The 22100-nt window shown below is 38.2% G+C and overlaps 1 protein-coding gene across 5 annotated transcripts in view; it reads left to right on the forward strand.

The window, feature by feature from the left end:
- Positions 1–22100, forward strand: part of znf618 (zinc finger protein 618) — a 75291-nt gene that overhangs the window by 22149 nt on the left and 31042 nt on the right. For 4 of the 5 annotated variants that reach the window (XM_061876402.1, XM_061876400.1, XM_061876404.1 and 1 more), the window contains 3 exons: positions 14374–14711; positions 15886–15963; positions 16041–16082. In XM_061876402.1, the coding sequence (XP_061732386.1) occupies positions 14402–14711; positions 15886–15963; positions 16041–16082 (430 nt within the window). In that variant the 5' untranslated portion in view covers positions 14374–14401. The remainder of the gene's footprint in view (positions 1–14373; positions 14712–15885; positions 15964–16040; positions 16083–22100) is intronic. The other variant, XM_061876403.1, reaches the window with a different exon arrangement.

A 22100-nucleotide genomic window follows, 5' to 3' on the forward strand; every position in this document is an offset into this window, starting at 1 on the left:
AAACGAATATCTGCTTGACGCTGAAGCATTGACTACATGCATTCTGAATACGCACTGCTCATTGGCTGTTACATCGCTCTGAATACGCACTGCTGTTTGGCTGTTACATCGCTCTGAATACACACTGCTGATTGGCTTTGTATGTAACCAATCAGATGGTTGTGCGGGTGGTACAATGCTTGCTGCTGAGACAGAGGCAGAAAGCAGAGCAGTTTGTGAAGACTTTTGCTTACAAACTCGTTCGGTACGCCCGCATGCCGAACCGAAACCCCCGTACCGAAACGGTTCAATACAAATACACGTATCGTTACACCCCTAATATATACGGTAGGGGTGTAACGGTACACAAAAATGTTGGTTCGGTATGTACCTCGGTTTAGAGGTCACGGTTCGGTTCATTTTCGGTACAGTAAGAAAATAACAAAATATATTTTTTTGGGTTATTTATTTGCCAAATTTGCTAAATTTCCCACCAAAAATATTATTTAATGTGAAATAATCGGAACCTTGGATAGGTCAATAATTCGTAATAACATTGATTTTGATTTAATATTATGTTTTGAGCAATGACAGTTTGAAAGAAAAAATACAGCTTTGTTTTATTAGTCAACATTGCAACTTTTTCTAATTTACATTTAACCTTCAAGATTTTTTATTTCACTTTTGTTATCCATCCATCCATTTTTTACCGCTTATTCCTTTTTGGGGTTGCGGGGGGCGCTGGCGCCTATCTCAGCTACAATGTTTTGTTTTTTATTTTAATAGTGTTTTTATAATGTGCTGTGGGCCTTTAAAATATTAGCTGTGGGCCGCAAAGGGCCTGCGGGGCACACTTTTGACACCCCTTCCAGAGATAATAAAAAATTAAATCTGATAAATCAATGGATAAAAAGCAGAGCCTGGAGACGCATGCACGTTTATCATAATTCTCTCGCTCTCTACCCCTCCCTCGAATGCTGCTGCTACGCGCATAATTTGTTTTGTTTTTAACCTCCTCTTAACCCTGAAGGTACATTGTTAATACGCGCAACCATAACTCAAAATGCCGGACATTTGAGGCATTTAAGAAACCCTGCCCTGACAGCCCCGCAAAAGAGGACATGTCCGGAGAAAAGAGGACATATGGTCAGTCTATCCTAGCCCGGTCGCTGCTAGCATGCGAGCAAAAGAGGACATGTCCGGTGCTAGCAGCATGTCAGGGCAGAGTTTCTTAAATGCCTCAAAGGTCCGGCATTTTGAGTATTGTTTACGCTACTTAAAGGCCTACTGAAACCCACTACTACCCACCACGCAGTCTGGTAGTTTATATATCAATGATGAAATATTAACATTGCAACACATGCCAATACGGCCTTTTTAGTTTACTAAATTGCAATTTTAAATTTCCCGGGAGTTTCGTCTTGAAAACGTCGCGTAATGATGACGTGTACGCAAGACTTCACGGGTTTTTAGGAAGTATGAGCGCTACGCACACACACAGCTAAATGTCGTCTCCTTTAACGGCGTAATTACACAGAATTTTGGAAATCTGTGTTGCTAAATCTTTTGCGATTTGTTCAATAATATTGAAGAAGTCAAAGTAGCAAGATTAAACTGGGAAACTTTAGCCTTTAGCCACACAAACACTCGGTGATTCCTTGTGTAAAATTCACGGAGTTGAAACTTTCCTATGGATCACAGCGGACATGGATCCCAACCACTTGTCAACCAGCAGGTTTCGGTGAGAAAATTGTGGTTAAAAAGTCGGCACTTACCTGATATCAGCTGAGCTTGCACCTCCTGAACAGCTGCCGTCGACTTCCCCGAGACACTTCCGACTATCAGGTACCGTTAAACTCACTAGAACACAAGCAACACAATAGAAAGATAAGGGATTTCTCAGAATTATCCTAGTAAATCTCTAAAAACATATGAATCCGTCTCAATCCAACGCAATTGAAATCACTTAATTTTTTTATATTTATTATTTTTTAGTCCGTCGCTATCAATATCCTCAAACACGAATCTTTCATCCTCGCTCAAATTAATTGGGAAATTGTCGTTTTCTCGGTCCGAATAGCACTTTTTGTTGGAGGCTCCCATTAAAAACAATGTGAATATGTGAGGAGCCCCCACACGTGTGACGTCATCGTCTGCGACTTCCGGTAGAGGCAGGGCTTTTCTCCAGTTGCGAACGTTATCGTGGATGTTCTCTACTAAATCCTTTCAACAAAAATATGGCAATATCGCAAAATGATCAAGTATGATACGTAGAATGGACCCACTATCCCCGTTTAAATAAGAAAATCTCATTTCAGTAGGCCTTTAAAGGGGAACATTATCACAATTTCAAAAGGGTTAAAAACAATAAAAATCAGTTCTCAGTGGCTTGTTGCATTTTTTAAATTATTTTTCGGAATTTTACCTGTCCCGGAATATCCCCCATAAAAGCTTTAAAGTGCCTTATTTTCGTTCTCTCGAAGCCACTGTTCATTTTCCTGTGACGTCATCCAGTGCTGCCAATGTAAACAAACAATGGCGAATAGCACAGCAAGATATAGCGACATTAGCTCGGATTCAGACTCAAGTGATTCAACAGATTACGCATGTATTGAAACGGGTGGTTGGAGTATGAAAGCTTTGAAGAAAAAACTGAAGCTATTGAGCGAATAGCTATTGACGCTATTCATAGCCATAGCATGGCTGAATAGTTGCGTTAGCATCGCCGGTAAAATGTGCGGACCAAACGATCAGGACTTTAGCATCTTGTGACACTGGAGCAAGTTAAATCCGTCGAGCTACCATATTTGATCTTTCCATGTATATATTGTCCTTTGGACTCCCTGTCAAAAGCTTCTTCTAGCTTATTTGGGGGACCCTTTCACGTACCGACATTTTTAAATGATGATATTCACCACTATTGTAAATGTTATATGGTATTGTGAATAAACTTGTAAACTTGTAACTTGATTGGTAAGTGTTTTTTTCGCATTAAATGTGGGTGGAAGGAAACGTAATATAGTTTCAAATGTACATGCAGCTAAAGCCTAAATAGCATGTTAGCATCGATTAGCCGGCTGTCACGCCACGACCAAATATGTCTGATTAGCACATAAGTCAACAACATCAACAAAACTCACCTTTCTCCTTCATCGTTGCAAATGTATCTGCAGGTTATCCATACATCTCTGTGCCATGTCTGCCTTAGCATCGCCTATAAAATATGCAGACACTCCGGCACATTCGATGGGGTCTGGCGGCAGATTTCTTGCCACTTTCGCATCTTCGGGCCAGTGGTGCAACTTGAATCCCTCCCTGATAGTGTTGTTACACCCTCCGACAACACACCGACGAGGTATGATGTCTCCAAGGTTCCAAAAAATAGTCAAAAACGGAAACTAACAGAGCTGAGACCCGGTGTTTGTAATGTGGTTGAGAAAATGAATATGGCGGCTTGATTACCAAGGCAACGTTACGTACTGACGTCATCGCTTCAAGAGGGCTAAACAGAAAGGCGTTTAATTCGCCAAAATTCACCCATTTAGAGTTCGGAAATTGGTTAAAAAAATATATGGTCTTTTTTCTGCAACATCAAGGTATATATTGACGCTTACATAGGTCTGGTGATAATGTTCCCCTTTAATATGTCCGTGTGGAAACTCGTTCGGTACACCTCCGCACCGAACCAAAACCCCCGTACCGAAACGGTTCAATACAAATACATGTACCGTTACACCCCTGATATACGGTGTATTCAGTCCTACAATGCATCACTTAAATATGTTTTCATGTTAAAAAAAATGTTTTAATGGGGGGAAAAAAAGAAAAGCATTTTATTTTTAAGGCGTGGCGATAGTAATCTTGCCTTGGCGTTGCGCCATGATCCTTTACATTTAGGAGAAACCTGAAATAGCACAATGAAGTAAACAAAAACGTGAAACAACTGGTTGACTTCCGATATATACAATCTTGAGGACATTAGACTTCAAAGGTTGTGCTGCCATATTTTATTTAGAAAAACACGTCACTGGTGCCAGACATAGTGCTGAATATTTTTAGCTGTTATCATCTTAGTATTCTTGCTTTTCTTTCTATTTTGTAAAATAAAGCGATTTGCTTTTTGGATTTTTTTGCCATTTATTGTGCACCATTCTTCTTGGTGAGTTGTGTGGGGTCAAAATGCAGCTTTTAGAATCCATTTTGGGCGTAGCAGGCATCCACGGTTCTACTCTTTTTTTTTTTTTTTTTTTTTACTGGCTGTGCTGAAAATGTCCGAAAATTGCTTAATTTATATTTGTCCCAGGAAAATTGCTTTTCAGGGGTTAGAGCCGCCGCATAAAATCGTGTGATTTTGCTCCTATTTCTTCCTCTCCCTTCCCTTGTAAAACTGAACCTTATTGGTTTGATGAATAATGCATAGGGACATTCATTTGCTGCAGTAGTGAAAATTAGGCCTGTTTACATGCAGTGGTTATGTATACAAAATGGTCTTTTTTTGTGTCCATTTTGTGCAGGTAGAGCCTGTGTAGCTTTTCTTGGGGGGTGAAAAATTCTGCAAAGCAAATCTAATTTCCGTGAGTGGAAAAAAAAGGGTTTGGTGGGGGGAAGTCCTGAAACCCGCGGGGGTTTAATGAATCCATAAATCACAATAGTGCATGGTTTGCCGCACCCGTGTGTGTTTGCAGTGTAATTTTGATTTCCATCAAAAATTTAATCTTCCAGTCTACGAGGGTTTTAGCCGCAGCTCGTATGCCGTCTTGAATTTCTAATTTTAGGGCCCTGATCTTTCTGGATTTATTTCCGCATGATTCAAATCTGCTGTTATTAAAATTTAATTCACAGCATTAACATATAGATGGAAAATGTTTTTATGGGGGGATTGTGGAGTATACAGTATACTGCTGGAATTTTACTAGACCGTCAGTTTGTAGCAGAGTCTCTGATGTGTACACAGTATATATTCGGGTGGGGATGCGGCGCTGTGGGTGGGGTGAGGGGAGATTTATGTATTTCTTTGCGTTATTACTTTTTGAAATTATTGGTCAAGCCCCTTACTGGAAGACGTTTATTACGAGACGACAGGAAAATGTGCATTTGATTAAGGAAAAGATTACTTTCCGGTCTCGGCTCAGCATAATACAAACCAGTGCAGTGATTGAAGTGACCCGTCCGTCCTCCATTTTTAACTGGCTCCTATTTTTACTCCCCTCCCCCTCCCTGTCCTCTCCGGAGTGCAAACATTTTCCACAGCCTTAAGCAAATTTGGATTTTATATTTGGATTTTCTTTTCCAGTGTATTTGAATTGCAAAGCAGAGGTTTCTTTCCCTCATTTTTGGCAAAGTAAAAACCTCAACCTCTGTTAGTGCTGAATTAAAATTGTTAAGCGTGAAGAGCGATTATGTCTCTCTTTTTTTTTGGGTACATGTACTGGAGCTGCATTGTGATCTAATACAGGGCAATTATTTCTGGAGTCTAAAACAAGTGGCAGACTCTTGACAGAGAATGTTCAATGTCTCAAAACAAATGAAGTACAATTCAAATAGTGCATTTAGAAAGTCACTACTGATTTAAAAAAACATTTTGGCCTCAGCAAAGAACATTCAATAAATTACCTGCACCATTTTATAAGCCGTAGGGTTCAAATTGTAGAAACAAATTAGTGGCTTATCGTCTGGAATTCACGGTACATATGTAATGTATAAATTGACGTCACGTACAGTTTTATAATAAAAAATAAATAAAACATGGGCCTTTCATTTTTTGGGGAGTTGTTTACATTAAAGTTGAACAGACGAGCAATTTAAATACTTAAGTGATATAAAATAAATGTTGACAAAGTAAAAAAACATTCAAAAATAAGAACTACAATCGACAAAATATTGCAGCAATACAGAACACAGAGAACGCGCAAAAAAGGACTTGCTTGAGTTTTAATGTTTGATGCTCAAAATTCTGGGTTTGCCTGAATGCAACCTTGTTCGTGGATGTAATGCGTTGTTGTGGCTACTGGCTAGGCTAGCGCTGTGGTGCTAACGTGTAACGAGGGCCGCAAATAGTGTTGAATTTGCAAATAAAGTTAAATAAAGAGCGTTGACTGTGTGCTTCTGCCAGGATGTTACAGGTGAATGCAATTTTACCGGTTTGCATTGCACTCGCACGCGGGAAGTATTTTTCCGATAAGTTAAGAAGTCCAACCACCGCCATGTTTGTACAACCCCTGTCAAAAATAAGGAAATCATCAAACTTTGGGCCTGTTCCTTAATGCTTTTAATTTTGATAACGCAAAACTATAGTCATGTCAAGTCAGTCAAAAAATGTTTCAATAGGGATTTTTCATCTTATTTTTATTTTTTGATAAAATGATGCATTTTAAATATTTTCTGTTTCAGACAAAATGTTAAAGTTATTTGCTGTACGGTGATCTATATTTCTTCGGTCCTTTTTTTCTTTAATGTTAAGGGTCCAATGTTATGCAGGCGTGTGCTTATAACAATTTCTTTGACAAATGATGATATTCGTGGTCGCTGCGTAGAGTGGGGGTCGGGGGGATGCAAAATGTATTCTTAATTGAGAGGCACAGATAGGCACCAGCAGCCCCCACGACCCAGAAAGGGACAAGCGGTAGGAAAATGGATGGATGGATAGATGTATTATATGAAGAATAGAAAGTGTACTGTAAGTACCTTGGATATTGTCATTGTGCCTACTCTATCAACAAATACTGTACAGTACAGCCCTGACTTTTGTGTTTTATGTTGCACCGAGTACAATTCCTAATTTCTGAACCCGTTCTCAAACAATGGCAATAAAAACTCTTCTGAATTCTGAGTGTTTAGCTAGCTATAATGTAAACTGAAGCTTTGTGAAGCTGTGACTTACGGTTACACTTTCATTCACTTTCTATGCGTATCGACTGTTTACTGTTGTGAAGGCAGTGAGGTTTCCTAACATACTTGGCGTAAAATTATTTTTAAAAATGTCTCACAATTGGACATAAATCCTAATGTTATTCATCTGTGTTTGCCAATTACTGTCACTCTTATCTTATTTTCGCCTCCTTGATATGCAATGCCCATTTAATTCCAAACCATTTGGTGTTCTTGTGGGCTCATTACCTTCACTTTCCTCTGTATGTCTTGGAGTTGTACCTTTTTTCAATTCTCCTTTGTTGTATCTTGCTTTTTTTCAAAGACATAACAGATGGTCAAAGAACGACAGGACACAAAGGTATTAAATTATTTGGATAAGTAGGAATATAGGTTTGTTTTGTTGATTCAAGGGCCAGTTGCTGATATTATGTACTGATGTTGTCAGCGGGGATGCAAATAGTTTGTCTGCTGGACACTAGTCATGTGACCACTGTGATAAAAGGGTTTTTCCAATGGCACAAAAAATACAGCTAAAACACATCCTGCTGAGTCTGCGTTTTTCCTCTTCTAAACAATGGGTGCGCAATATCAATAGGTGTGTTTCAGTCTCTAGGCATAAAATGAAATACAAAATAATGTTTTGCCTTCTGTCTTGGGAAATTGATACTAGTAAACATCTAATATTTCCGTATTCCATATTTCTTTACAGCCAACATATGTAAAAAAAAAAATAAAACACAGATGGAGATATTTTATTGTGTAATCTATCAATGCAAATTCAGTTTTTTTACACCGACGCCTTGCTTTTATGTGTGAGGGACAACGTAACTCTTAGACTCTTAATTGTCTCATATTGTCATGGAAAGAAAACCTCAGCGATGAAACCGAAAAAAAAAAAAAAGGATTGCACAATCTGGCATTCAGAAGTCGAAAGAAAATAAAAGAGATTAGAAATTAAAATGTTGCAGTGGGTATGGTTAAATTTACCTAAATAGGAATCTCTCCCAGCCCCCTTTCGCATTCAACCTTAACTATTTGGCATTTCAAGTTGTATATTCTCCATTTGACATTTAAATGTCATGGTTTCCATTTTCTCTTAAAGCGGCATGTAAACGAGCATATGCTGGCCAAATTGCCTAAAAAGGGGTTTTAGAACGGCTCAGGTTGTTGTTCTTGTTCTTTGTTAGTGTTGACTGAGCTATATTGTTCTGAGCAGCTATGGTAACAATGCATAGCTTTCATTGCTAGGCTATTGCCACATTGTATTCTATGGTCATCATCACACTTCTTTGTCCATTTTGCTATGGTACCTCCCTGCAGTGACAGTAAACAAAGCCAAACAAAAGGCAAAACCATTAGAGTTTGTCTAAGTCCAAACACACTATGGAGTAAGGATGTAAACATTACTGGTATTAATGATAAACAGTGGTAAAACTCGCCAACCGTTTTACCGTTTCAATCTAAAATCCTTGCGAAATTATGATTAACTTCTCTGTGACAATCTCACAGACTGGTGACATTGCTCATTTCATGGCGAAGCAAGCCAGCATGCTAAGCGCTAGCTTTTTTAAATGCTAACATGAATACAATACATGTCAAAATCTTTCCCCGTTACAAACGTCATACTTATATCAACACATTTCTGTCTGAACTACTAAGCTATTTAATTGTGCACATTGAACCTACAGGCTCTGCTCTGTTAGTACTGAGAATCTAACGATCAGCTCTATTAATAATAAACGACAAACAGCATTACTGTATCAGATTATTATTAACGTAAAGTTGTAATTGATAACCAAACATAATAAAACTCATAGACTGGTGACTAGGGTTGGGTATCGAGTATCGATTGGAACTGGTACTAACTTTCCGATTCTCCCGGTATCGTTCAAAATGTTAAATTCCGATTCCTAATTTCGATATCCAGTCCGCCGACCGGAAAAAAAAAATGTCCGCCGACCCGGAGGATGAAGCCGTTGAACACCAACAAAGAAGCGCCCACCGCCGGAAGTGTTAGCATAGCCGAGCCCATGTATGTAGCCGAGCGAGTCAGTCAAGCATGGATAGCGGTCGTCGGCTGTCGAAAGTGTGGCTTTATTTTACAAAAAAAATTAAATATCGGCCAAATGCAACACGTGCGACAGGACTGTTTCGTGTTTAGGAGGGTGCACGTCGAACATGATGAAGCACCTCCGAGTTCATGGAGTACAAATAAATGCGTGTCCCGTCTTCGACGCGCTGCGCCGACTGTCCTCCTCTGCCTCTTCCTCTGGCTCCGGCTCCGACGCCCAGCCTGGCACCCCGGTGACTGCACTGCAGTCCGAATCCGGTAAGTAAAACAATATATATGCAATAAAAAATGTGTTTTGCGCCAACGTTGAGGCAGCTAACAAATTATCCCGCGTATTTTTTCATAGACAGTTTACAACCTGCTAGCCAGGATCCGTGATTTGCTCAGCGTACTCCGTTCACCGTAGTGGCAATGGGGAAGATGTCGGTGCCACAGACGGAAGAGTTTCTTTTGACCCTGCCTTTTTCTTTTCTTTTATTAATTTTTTTATTTTTATTTTTATTTTTTAAAGAAAGAATCGGAATCGAGAAACGTTAGGAATCAGAATCGAAACAAAGAATCGGAATCGTTCGAATTCAAACGATACCCAACCCTACCGGTGACACTGTTCATTTCCTGGAGAAGCAAGCCAGCTATTACGCAGCGCGACAACTGCTAGAGCTAATGCGGCTAATTGCTAGCTATCAGCGCGTTAATTGCAAGCTTTTATAGAAGCTAATTTGAGTTCAAAACAAGCTGTCTTTCCCCGTTTCAAACGTCCCCGATCTAAACTTGTGTAAACACATTGCTGTCTGAGCAACTAAACTGTTCAATCGTGCACATCGAACCCACTGACTGCACTTTTATTTTTGTGTTCTGCTTTGATAGATTGATTGATTGAAACTTTTATTAGTAGATTGCACAGTTCAGTACATATTCCGTACAATTGACCAATAATGGTATCACCCGAATAAGTTTTTCAACTTGTTTAAGTCGGGGTCCACGTAAATCAATTCATGCAATGTGTATACGTACTTTTTGGGCACAAACAACAATATTGTGATAATAATGATAACGTCATAAAACATGTTTCTATCATTACATCCCTTCCTGAGATAGATTGATAGCTGTGAACAGGAAGTGAACCCGAGTGGACTTGCAACAAGAAACACATTTAAATTAAATAACGTAAACATTTAAACACCGAGGGAACAATATTATGCCCAAACAGTATTTAATGTTTATTCTGCCAAGAAAATGATCTTGTGTTTATTTATTGGAAAAACAATATCTTTATAAGTACTCTTTTTAGTACATTCAGCAATTCCGTGATAGAAATGGTAACCAAGGTAATTTTGGTCACAATAAGTATGATATACAATTTCCATATCATCACATCCCTTTGAGTGACGCACAAAGGCCATCCCTTGGTACATTTTAAGCAATTGAACTCTTAATTTGGTTAGTCATGTTCAAACTTGTCTCTTCAAAGTAGTGTCTAAGGTATTTGCGTGACTCTTTCATATTAGTCCTAATATCTTCCCTTTATTCAGATTGAATTGTATTCCAAATTGTATTTAGAAACCCCCTAATATTCCTAAAAAATAATAAGGCCCATAATTATGTACTATTATTACAAGACCAATTTTCCACTCCTTCCATGTTATCAGTCATCCAGGTTTCTCCCAGTTTTGCTTGGTTGCATTCTGAGCACATTCTCCTTGCAGTACCTTTTATAGTCGTGTGCTGAAGTATCAAGCTATGTAAATTTGTGATCGTTCTGAGAATTTCCTGAGAAGGTCCTGTAAGAACAAGTCAAGTCAACCTTTTCATTATGGCTATCTGCTATTTTTGTCAGTGTTTTTGTAGACTGACTCATTCTACTAGGGATATGACCAAAGTCTGAATGTTCTGAACTGATGCTTGTGTTGTTTTGCATAGAAAAATTCTGCCCCAAGGAGTTGTACCTTTTTAATAGAGGTCTTAATGGTTGTATCTCAGCTTTTTGTAGCTGATGTGATGGCGTATTTCTTTATAGAGCAAATTAGTTGGGACTGAATCAACAAAAAGAACAAGCGGTAGAAGATGGGTGGATGGATGGATCAGCAGTGGACTACTTGGTTGGTTGGAGCCAAGTAGCGCATTCTTTTGCCTTGATTAGATGTCGCATGTCCCCAAAAGTAAGTTGACGTGGGCAGTTTATATTTGCAACTAATATAACTCATGTTACTCTGCCAGCAAATAGGTTAATTTTTGGAAATATTAGTTTTAAACACACAAAGATAATGACGAGAGCACTTTGTGTCAACATGTTTGAATATGGCTACTAAAGATTCCCGTCCCCCCCTTTTAAATTTTACAATCCATCTTATTTTCACACCATAAACCAGGCATTGGAATCTTGTCTGCATTTGTTTGTTTGTTTAAATAATAAAAAATAATGACTCCGCAGTCATGGACACAATTATTAATTGAATTAGCTTTCAATCCGTGATTTGGGACATAACTTTTCCGTTTTTTGTAATTGTAAGTTGTTTTGCCTTTCTTTAATGTGTTTTCAGAAATTGTGAATTGTTTTGTATTTTGTTATTTGGGTTTGTGAAATTTTTAATTGGTTTGGCTTTTGTTAATTTGGTATAGGGCTGCACAATTAATTGACTTTGAGGCTTTAATTAGTGCAACCCCTAGAGGCTTAGTGATTTTTTTCTGCCTCGGGTTTGTTCGTCTTTTGCTATAAACAGGTAAAAAGAAGGACATTTTACTCTGCACTGCTCTCAGCACCTTAACGCGTTTATTTAACAATAGAATTAAGTGAATGCAGTGAGCCCTCTTTTCAGTCATTCACATTTTTGTCTGAGGGGGCAGAGAGCGTGGCACCAGCTTTACACAAAAGCAAGGACAGACAGCCTCCCAACTCTCAACTCGCGAGTAAGAAGTGCTGTCAAGCAACACAAATTAGGGCAGAGAAATCGGATTACAAAACCAAATGTCCCGTTTTGGTAATAATTTAGCTTCAGATCGAATGGGCAATATGAGCCCATCAACACGGACAAACGCGCGAGAATGCTGTGATCACGTGATGGCAATAAACACAAAGAAAAAGTCCTACTGCCTGGGAAAAAATGCAATTTATGATGTTAAATATTTATTTAAGTTACATCTTTGCTTACATAAATTATTCCATTTAATTTGTTTTTTTTATTTAGAATAAAAATTATTTATCTTCCAGTTCAATGGTAAATAATTATACAGTAATGAGAAATAATCCAATCCACTTTATTTCTATGGCACATTTAAACAACAAAAATGTTTCCAAAGTGCCGCACAAAAATATTAAAAACAAGATTCAAACTAAATAAATAAATATAAAACAATACGAAAATAAATATGATAACGATTTTAAAGAGTAAAACCAATTAAAACAATAAATAGAAATAAAAATATAAAAACACAGAGGACCACACAATTCACGTAGTATTCAAAGCCAGTGAATAAAAATGGGTCTTAAGCGGGGACTTAAAACACCCCACTGTGGGAGCAGTTCAAACATGGAGTGGCAGAGTGTTCCAGAGTTTAGGGCCGACCACAGAGAAAGCCTGACTCCCCTGGTTTTTAGTTTTGTCTTAGGCACCACGAGGTGCAGGAGTGTAAATTCAGATGAGGTCTGAGATATAATGAGGTGCCAGTCCATGCAAAGCTTTAAAACTAAACAGCAATTTAAAAAAAATAAATTCTAAAATGAATAGGGAGCCAGTGCTAATGCCAGCATAAAGTGTATTACAGTAGTCCAGGCGACTTGAAATAAAAGCATGCATGACTTGTTCAAAAATGCTCAAAGGTAAAAACGGTTTTACTTTTGATAAAAGAAGATGATAAAAACATGATTTTAAAACGCCATTGACTTGTTTGTGAAGTTTAAAATCACTGTCTATAGTGACGCCAAGGCTGGTGACTTTGGTACACACATCATTTTGCAATTGTCCCAAGTCAATGAGGGCCAGACCAAAAACAAAAATTTCCGTTTTTTCTTCATTCATTATTAAAACATTTTTGAGAAGGGGTGTCAGGGGGCCGTGGCCTTTCGAAATCGGCATTTGAATTTGGCAGTCGTCTGCATAAAAATGATAAAACACTCCATGCCTCTTAAAAATCTCTCCAAGAGGGAGGAGATAAAGAGCAAACAGAATGGGGCCCAGAATACATCCCTAGGGGACACCACAGTAAAGCAGAGCAGAAGAAGAGGTGGCGTCCCCAAGCTTGTATCCTTTTAAATGGTTACTTGCAATATTATTATGTATTATGATTACATTACATTATAAGCAATTGTTTTTTATGGTTATTTCTTCAGTTTAATACTCTAGATAAAAGCTGTAGTTCTGTCTGCATAAAGCCAAATATTTTTAAAAGTAAATTATTGCATATTGTTTTGTGTAGCACATTGAGACAATAATAGGTTGATTGACAGTCTAAAAGTAACATGTCTTCCTTTACTTGTTACTTTCTCAGTTTTATGCACGGATGTCTAAAATATAAAAATTGCTACTATAATGCCAACTAGGTTTTTTTCCTCAAAATCATGCAGCCCTAAGTGGTTTGTGAAATTGTAAGTTTTATCTGTTATTTTGGTTTGTGTAACTGTAATTTTTTTTCTTTCGTTAATTTGGTTTGTGTAATTTGTATTTTTTTATATTGTTTGTTTGGTTTCTGTAATTGCAAGTTGTTTTGTCTTCTATTAATTTGGTTAGTGTAATTTTAAGTTATTTTGTCTTTTGTTAATTTTTTAAAACCCAATCAGTTCAGCGTCAACCAACAGCAAAAGGTACTCCTGTCTCGGGCTTCATTAAGTTGGAAAATGCTTCTTTCTGCGTGTTGAATGAACTTTAGGCATTGAAAGTTAATATAGCAAGTGTAAAAGACTAACATAACATCAGGCCCTTAGAGAATAACACTACTTTGGGATATTAGTGTGTGCATTTCAGTCAATAACACAGCATAAAATATATTATTAAAATGGATGTATAGGCATGGATGGCAGTTCGTGACAGTAACACTTGAGTTCATTGCCTACTTGAGTAAAATTTTTCCCTGGGTGATCAATAAATTTAATGTTAGTCTTATATTGATAATACCTTTATTATTTAATGTATTTCTAGCAATAATACTTTTTGTTTATATTTATCATTTTGTACTTGAATTATATGTTATTTCTGTTATCAAAAACTCTGTTTTTATACAGGTTTTATAATTTTTTTCTTGTGAAATTTAATTATTTATTAGTTTATTACTACTCAGACTATAATGGCACTGTCAAAATTTATAATTGTTGCATCCCTACCTTCAGCAGAGGTTGCAAAAACTTTGGCACTTGTAAAACAAACTATTTGTGGTGCAACCTTATGGTAAAAAGTTGAACAAAAACAACATTTATACATTAAATCCTTTTTCTGCTTGTCTGTTACTCATCGCCCATCAAGGAGTCCAGGGTCAGAGGAGGCGGGAGTCATGAGTGCACCAGAGGCACCCAATCCCGGTAAGGAGCAAGGGAGTGACGGGAGCAACGGAACACCCTCGACATCCACTGCCACAGACAACAAGGGCGCCAGTTCGCCTCCGGTCACGATAAAGAAGGAGCCCGAGGCCGCGGAGACGAGCAATGGCAGCATCGGAGACGCTCTCAACCCGGCAGAGATCTGCGTCGTCATCGGGGGGAGCGACCCTAAAGCCAGCGGAGGCGGATCTCGTAGAGCTCCGTCGGAGGGTATGTTTGCCCTTGGTACACCTCCTCCAACGAAGAGCACAGATTCGTGCATAGGTGTGTTAAATATGTACTATACACACAAACTTTAACAGCTTTAATCTTTCCGCGCTCATACTAACAAATTTAAAGTAGCCGTGTTGCCCGCGGGACTGCAATCTGTCAGTGGTGTTGGGTTTCCGGCATTGAGGATGTAATGATATGAATATAATGATATATATGTCAAATGTGCTCAAAAAGTACTTGTACACATACTGAAATCGTTTACCTAAGTTTAAAATAAATAAATAATAAAATAAATAGACACACATAACTTTCTTGTACTTATTGTGGTTACCCAAAAGCCATTTTATTTTCATTTGATTGTTTGAACATGCTTATCTTCTACTGTTTTAATTTGTTACTTCCAATTTCAGAATTATGACTATTGTCATTATTCCTTTGGATATAAATCAATATTTCTAAGAGAGCACATCCTGTAGGATCAATGTGCTCCTTTGAATAGTTTAGTTGTTAATACAGTAATGTGTTTGCTCAAGTTTAGATTGGGGCATGTCCTTTCTTAATGGAAGGAAAAAGACATTAATGTCTCTTGTATTTATGTTAGCATAGCTGTGCTAGCGCAAAAAATGAGCAGTGTCAGCCGTCTGTGACTTTTATCAAAGTGCAATTATCAATAACCGTTTTACGATAATTTGAATTTTAAAGCACTAATACCGACCGTTTTACCGTGGTTGATGATTATGCTTTTTATAATTACATCCTTCATTTGAATAATTGGCAGTGGAGGATGTGGGTAAAGTATTAAAAGTAAAACAAATATGTTTGGAAATACAAATTAACTTTCCTAATTTCTGCGTCTTTAGATTGGTGGGAAAGGGGGATTAATATAAGCTAAATCAAACAGCTTTTATTAAATCCACTACCAAAATAGGACTTAACAGTTATCAAACCACATTATTATCATGTTCTCTCTGCGAAACAAACTCATAAGTGGCATGGCTGTTGGCATTTATTTTCAGTGTTTTGTACAGTATTGCAATTTGATATTTTATTTTGTACCTACTGTATACGAAAGTAGCATGAGGCCTGGACCAATGGTTTAAATATCGGATCTTGCACTTCTCCAATGTTAATGTGTCTTTTTACATTTAATTTTGATGGACTATAAGTTTGGTTCAATTAATTTTCAGTGACATCATGAACTGATTCAACTTCTTCCCCCATGTAGGTTCCTATGTATGTGGAGTCTGTGGGAAGAAGTACAAGTACTACAACTGCTTTCAGACACATGTCAGGGCACACAGAGGTAGGAGACTACAGTGCATCAGTGTTTGTGTTTAAACATGCTCTAAGAAAGCTGCTTTTTCCCTCAACCCATTATAGAATCTGAGAGCATGGTTGCAGATCTACAACCAGCGCCTAACAGTGAGTATACTTGTACACCTACTTTGTTTTTTTATAAACTGAAATAAAGGCTGATGTGAGAAAGTCCATCCTTAGCATAAGGCTAAGACCCACTGTGCCTGGGCCATTTTATTCCACAGGCAGCTTAAAATCCTTCCAAGGATTCATGCTGGAGGTTTGATTAGGACTAAAAATACTCCTATGTCGGAGTTCTGGAGTTATTTTTGAATCTTCTTTCATGCACAAAGACTAGGATAACATTAAAAGACTAGTCTGTGTTATGCCCACAGATACAATCTGTTGTTGTATGTTTAAAATTACAAACATCTGGAACAAAACGCTTTGTTTAAATAAGTAGGCCAGAGAGGATGCCTGACAAAAATATGATACATTTGATTCTTGAGGGTTGCATTTTTGTCAACTTGATAATATATCAATAGAATGTGTGTATTCTGAAAGTGCAATGGTTTTATTGCTTCCTAAATTAAACGGATCTGTTTTTTGTGTTGTTTTGTTTGAATAGTGTTATGGTTTTCCCACACTTGCTTGCTGAAATAGCCCATTCATCAAAACCAGCAAGAAGTATCTAAAATCCAGATGGTCAATTTTCTTGCCAGCATGTTCACGATTGGTCTATCTTTAACCTTGTTATTTTTACAGGGCTTGTAAAAAAACAGAACAAAATCCAGAAGTGAATGTAAGTGTTCAAGGATTTTAATAGCAAATTTTTTTATACGGATTAAAGGGAACACAATACAGTGCTTCCGGAAAGTATTCACAGTGCTTCACTCCTTCTACATTTTGTTGTTACAGCCTTATTTCAAAATTGAATTGATTACTTTTTGACCTCAAAATTCCAAAGACAATACCGCATCATTACAATGTGAAAACATTGACTGTACATATGTATTTCGCAGCTTTTGCTCAATACTTTGTTGATGTAGCTTTGGCAGAAATTACAGCCTCAAGTCTTTTTGAATATGATGCCACAAGCTTGGCACACCTATCTTTAGGAAGTTTCGCCCATTCCTCGTTAAAGCACCTCTCAAACGCCATCGGTTTGGATGGGAAGCGTTGATTTAAGCAGGATGTCCATGTACATTGCCAAATTATTTTAGTCTAGTCAGGGAGGTGACCAACAACCCGACTGGGAACATTCCAGAAGGACAACAGTCTCTGCAGCAATCCACCCAACAGGCCTGTATAGTGTAGCATTGTGGCCAGATGGAAGCCATTTCTTAGTCAAAACCTTACCAAAATGCACCTGGAATACTCTTAAGATGATGAGGAACAACATTTTCTGGTCTGACGAAACAAAGATTAAACTATTTACCGTGGATTTCAGGTGTCATGTTTGAAGGAAACCAGGCACTGCTCATCACCAGGCCAATGCCATTCTTAGAGTGAAGCATTGTGGTGGCAGCATCACGCTGTGGAGATGCTTTTCAGCAGCAGGAACTGGGAGACTAGTCAGGATAGAGGCAAAGATGAACGCAGCAATGACATTTAGGATGAAAACCTACGCTTCCCATCCAACCTGATGGAGCTTGAGAGGTGCAGCAATGAGGAATGGACGAAACTGCCCAAAGATAGGTGTGCCACGCTTGTGGCATCGTATTCAAAAATACTTGAGGTTGTAAATGCTGCTAAAGGGCATCAGTGATTTTTTTTTTTTAGTGTTTTATTTTTAATAAATTAGCAAAAAAAAAACATTATTATGGGGTATTGTCTGTAGAATTTTGAGGACAACAAAGACTTTATTCCATTTTGGAACACGGCTGTAACATAACAAAATGTGGAAAAAGTAAAGCGCTGTGAATACTTTCCGGATGCACTGTATAATACGATGCCACACGTAAGCACAACCATTTATGTTTTAATCCGATAAGGTTTAATGGGCAGTTGACCTTCGGAACATGATTGAGATTTCCCATGTAGGAATCAATGACATTACTGCCAAATGTAACATTTTAATGCTTTGCTAGTATAGTTGATGACCCTGCATACACATACACAAATATTGCAATACGATTTGATAGGATTTTACATCAAAAACAATTTTTAAAAAACTAGTGAAATTTGGCTAAATTTCCCCATAAAGTTTTCAGTTATTTAGTTTCTTACAGACACAGTGGTACCTTAGTTTTCTTACACCACTTTTTCTATAATTTGGTTTTCGGCAAAAAGGTTTGCCAAATGTTTTCCGTCTAGATCAGGGGTCGGCAACCCGCGGCTCCGGAGCCACATGCGGCTCTTTGGCAACTCTGATGCGGCTCAGCTGCATAATCACCGACCCCCCAGACTGTTAGAGGGGGATTCACCCGAGTCAACGTTCTCCGATTTTAACTCGGACTACAACATTGACGGCGTGCCGTGATGGCTTTACTTTTAACATCCTCTACAACATGTCATCCTGCCTGCCTTTCACGCAATGCTATCTGGGTGCTGACCGGACGCATGCATTTCGCTGCTTCTATCGTCACATGTACGAGATTGCAAGGCATACTGGGTAATACAGGTTAGACTGAAGGTTGTGATATAAACAACTTTAACACTCTTACTAATATGCACCACACTGTGAACCCACACCAAACAAGAATGACAAACACATTTCGGGAGAACATCCTCACAGTAACTCAACATAAACGAAACACAACAAATACCCATAATCCTTTCCATCCATGACTCTTTCAGACCTCCGCGACCCCAACCCCGCCCACCTCAACCAACGCACGGGGTTGAGGTGAGCAGAGTGTATAATATAGTCGGGAAGAGTCATGGATGCAAAGGATTCCGGGTATTTGTCGTGTTGCGTTTATGTTGTGTTACTGTGAGGTTGTTTTCCCAAAATGTGTTTGTCATTCTTGTTTGGTGTGGGTTCACTGTGTGGTGCATATTAGTAAGAGTGTTAAAGTTGTTTATATCACAACCTTCAGTGTAACCTGTATCACCCAGTATGCATTGCAGTCGTGTACATGTATCAGCGGAAGCCACACACAACATGTTGCTGGACTGGCAAGCAGTTTGTACATGTTGTAGAAGTCGCCCAAGGCAATGGCTTCATAGCACGACCTTATTAATGTGATCTGGATGACAACCAGCAGATTTTCGCGAGAATGGTTGCAGCTCCCATTGTCTTCTTTACTCTGTGAGATGGGTTACAATGGCTCTTTGAGTGGTAAAGGTTGCCGACCCCTGGTCTAGATAATCGTGCGGATGACAAATGAGTCCATTTGCCTGTGTATTATTCCGCGGAAACTGAAAACTGAAGCACTTTGCCAAACCCAAGAATCCCAGGCTTTGGCTACTCAGTTTCTATGCTTCTTTATCGTTCACTGCGACTTCAAAATGAAGAAAGCTAAACAATAACTACAAATTGAATTAAAAGCAAACGTGTAGCATACTCTTATATTGTTTCATTACTTCACAAACAAGCTGGCTTAGGGTTAGCATGGCTTCTCCCCTCCTCCCACCATGTTTTGCTCTGTGTGTCTGTGCCAGTTCCACTTTTTAAAACCATCTGTATAACTTTATTTAACATACCGTATTTTTCAGACTATTAGTCGCAGTGTTTTTCATAGTTTGGCCCGGGGCACGACTTATTCTCAGGAGCGACTTATGTGTGAAATTATTAACACATTACCGTAAAATATCAAATAATGTTATTTAGCTCATTCACGTAAGAGACTAGACGTATAAGATTTCATTGAATTTAGCAATTAGAAGTAACAGATTGTTTGGTAAACTTATAGCATGTTCTATATGTTATAGTTATTTGAATGACTCTTACCATAATATGTTACGTTAACATACCAGGCACCTTCTCAGTTGGTTATTTATACGTCATATAACGTACACTTATTCAGCATGTTCACTATTCTTTGTTTATTTTAAATTGCCTTTCAAATGTCTATTCTCGGTGTTGGATTTTATCAAATAAATTTCCCCAAAAACTGCGACTTATACTCCAGTGCGACTTATATATGTTTTTTCCTTTCTTTATCATGCATTTTCAGCAGGTGCGACTTATATTCCGGAGCGACTTATACTCAGAAAAATGTGGCACTTAAGAGGACTGTTTGCAAAATTTCTACAGATGCCGAGAGGGCGCCAACTTTCCAATGTATTTTACACAGTATATATCGCCCTCTTAACGGTTTCTCCTACGTAATGACGTACTGGACACATGAATGCGCGTTTAGGAGCAATTTGGATAGCTAGCATTAGCTGTCATTGAATGAGTATTCTGTCATAATAACAACATGACTGCAATTTGTTGTTGTTGCTTCTCCTGGGTTGCTTTTGTATGTGTGCAAGCGCCCCCTGCGCGTATGTGTTGACGAGACCGGGTGAGTGGGCGCCGTAAACACCAATCATTTTATTTGGGCCGGTAACATTTTTTGTTACATTTGTGTTTGTGAAAAATATAGACAATTGTCAAACAAATGTATTCTGGTCAACCTGGTACTGCACTTGTTATATTTTTTGCTCTGAAAAAAGTTACTGTGAAGAAGTAGCAGACAGCATCTTTAAATCAACTATATTTGGATGCATCTAAAATGTATTATTTCCCTCTGTTGTGAAAGATAAACAGATGCGACCGGTTTGTAAAGTGAGCGATCCTAATGCGTCAGTAGCAGCCAGCTCGTTCCATAAGAATCAGCAGTGAATCTTTTCGATTAATGGAGTGTAGAAACGGACTGGGTATTGCACGAATCTAGCAGACAGTTCATCTTTAAAACAATGCAAGTGCCAGTGCTTCCCACAAAAAAAATTACCCTGTATTTGCGGTTGCTGAACTGCAACACCGTGGAATGTTGCCGAGCTTTGCCATCCGTCAATACCCACAGGCTTGGCATATCATTCAACTCCAGCTAACCACTCCATTGCTTCCTCCACCCCTTTAGGTCCCCAAATAGCTGTCCAGGATATGCCTATAATATAATTCTTTGATTTTGGACCTCTGGAATTAGCATGTTCTTATCCATTGTGTCAGTAGGGTGAAATTACGTCTGAAAACCTTAGACAAGTGGACTTCATTTGTAAATATTCAGAGCAGTACCGTGGATTTTAATTTTGATTGAATTCAAGGTTAAGACTTTTTTTATTTATACATTTTTTTTGTCATCCCATCAAACAAAAATATGTTCATTCAGCGAGTCTTTTTTTGCTCCATGCCTAAAAATAAATTTAATTGACATGTGATTTTGTTGTCATTTTATTTTATCTTTGCCTTACAGCATCTTTGAGGATACATTGTATTTTTTTTTTTACAAATTTGAAAATACTCTAAGCGTTTGACTTTAAAAGAATTTGCTTTTTATATATATATATATATATATATATATATTTGAAGATGAATGTGCCTTTGAGTGTTCTCATTCATCCACGTTATTGTTATTCCCAGGGCACTCAACTGATGAGTTGACTGTTGATCTAGTCTGAGCGCCAAGGTGCCAAGGTCCTAACTATTTCTCCTCTTGATAAATAGTAAAAAGAGTGTGTTTGCACAGGAAGGAATGCTTTTGTTTTTAGTGGCGCAAAAAAAGATTGTCCATTAACCTATGTTAACCACAGAATCGTTCATTCACTTCATCATCTTATCGAATTATTCTGTTTTTAAAATATATCGTTTTTTTTTTATCTTACTGTAACCCATGTATCTAGGTGCGTAACAAATCGTCCATCACAAAGAGATGTAAAAACTCTACTTTGCAGATACGCTATCCGTGTTTTATTCCATGTCACTGTTGAATTGTTGGTGGAAATGTATGCTTTAAAATGATTGAATTTGATATTCAGTGTAAGAATACCCAAGTAATGCGGGTTACAGAAAATCAAGAAGTTCCTGCATTGCTGTCAACCATTTGTCACGTAAATTCGCGCCATGGTGGCTCCTCGGCATCAGACCCGAGTAGTGGAAATAAGATTGAAATTGATTTTTTTCCTTCCACCAGCTCTTTTTGGCACGCTGTTAATGCAACAGATGGCCCGCGGAGAGGATTTTACCGGGCCAAGAGGCGCATTGAGTGTTCTGTT

This window comes from Nerophis ophidion, linkage group LG17 (assembly GCF_033978795.1).
Source record: "Nerophis ophidion isolate RoL-2023_Sa linkage group LG17, RoL_Noph_v1.0, whole genome shotgun sequence".
Classification (NCBI taxonomy): domain Eukaryota; kingdom Metazoa; phylum Chordata; class Actinopteri; order Syngnathiformes; family Syngnathidae; genus Nerophis; species Nerophis ophidion.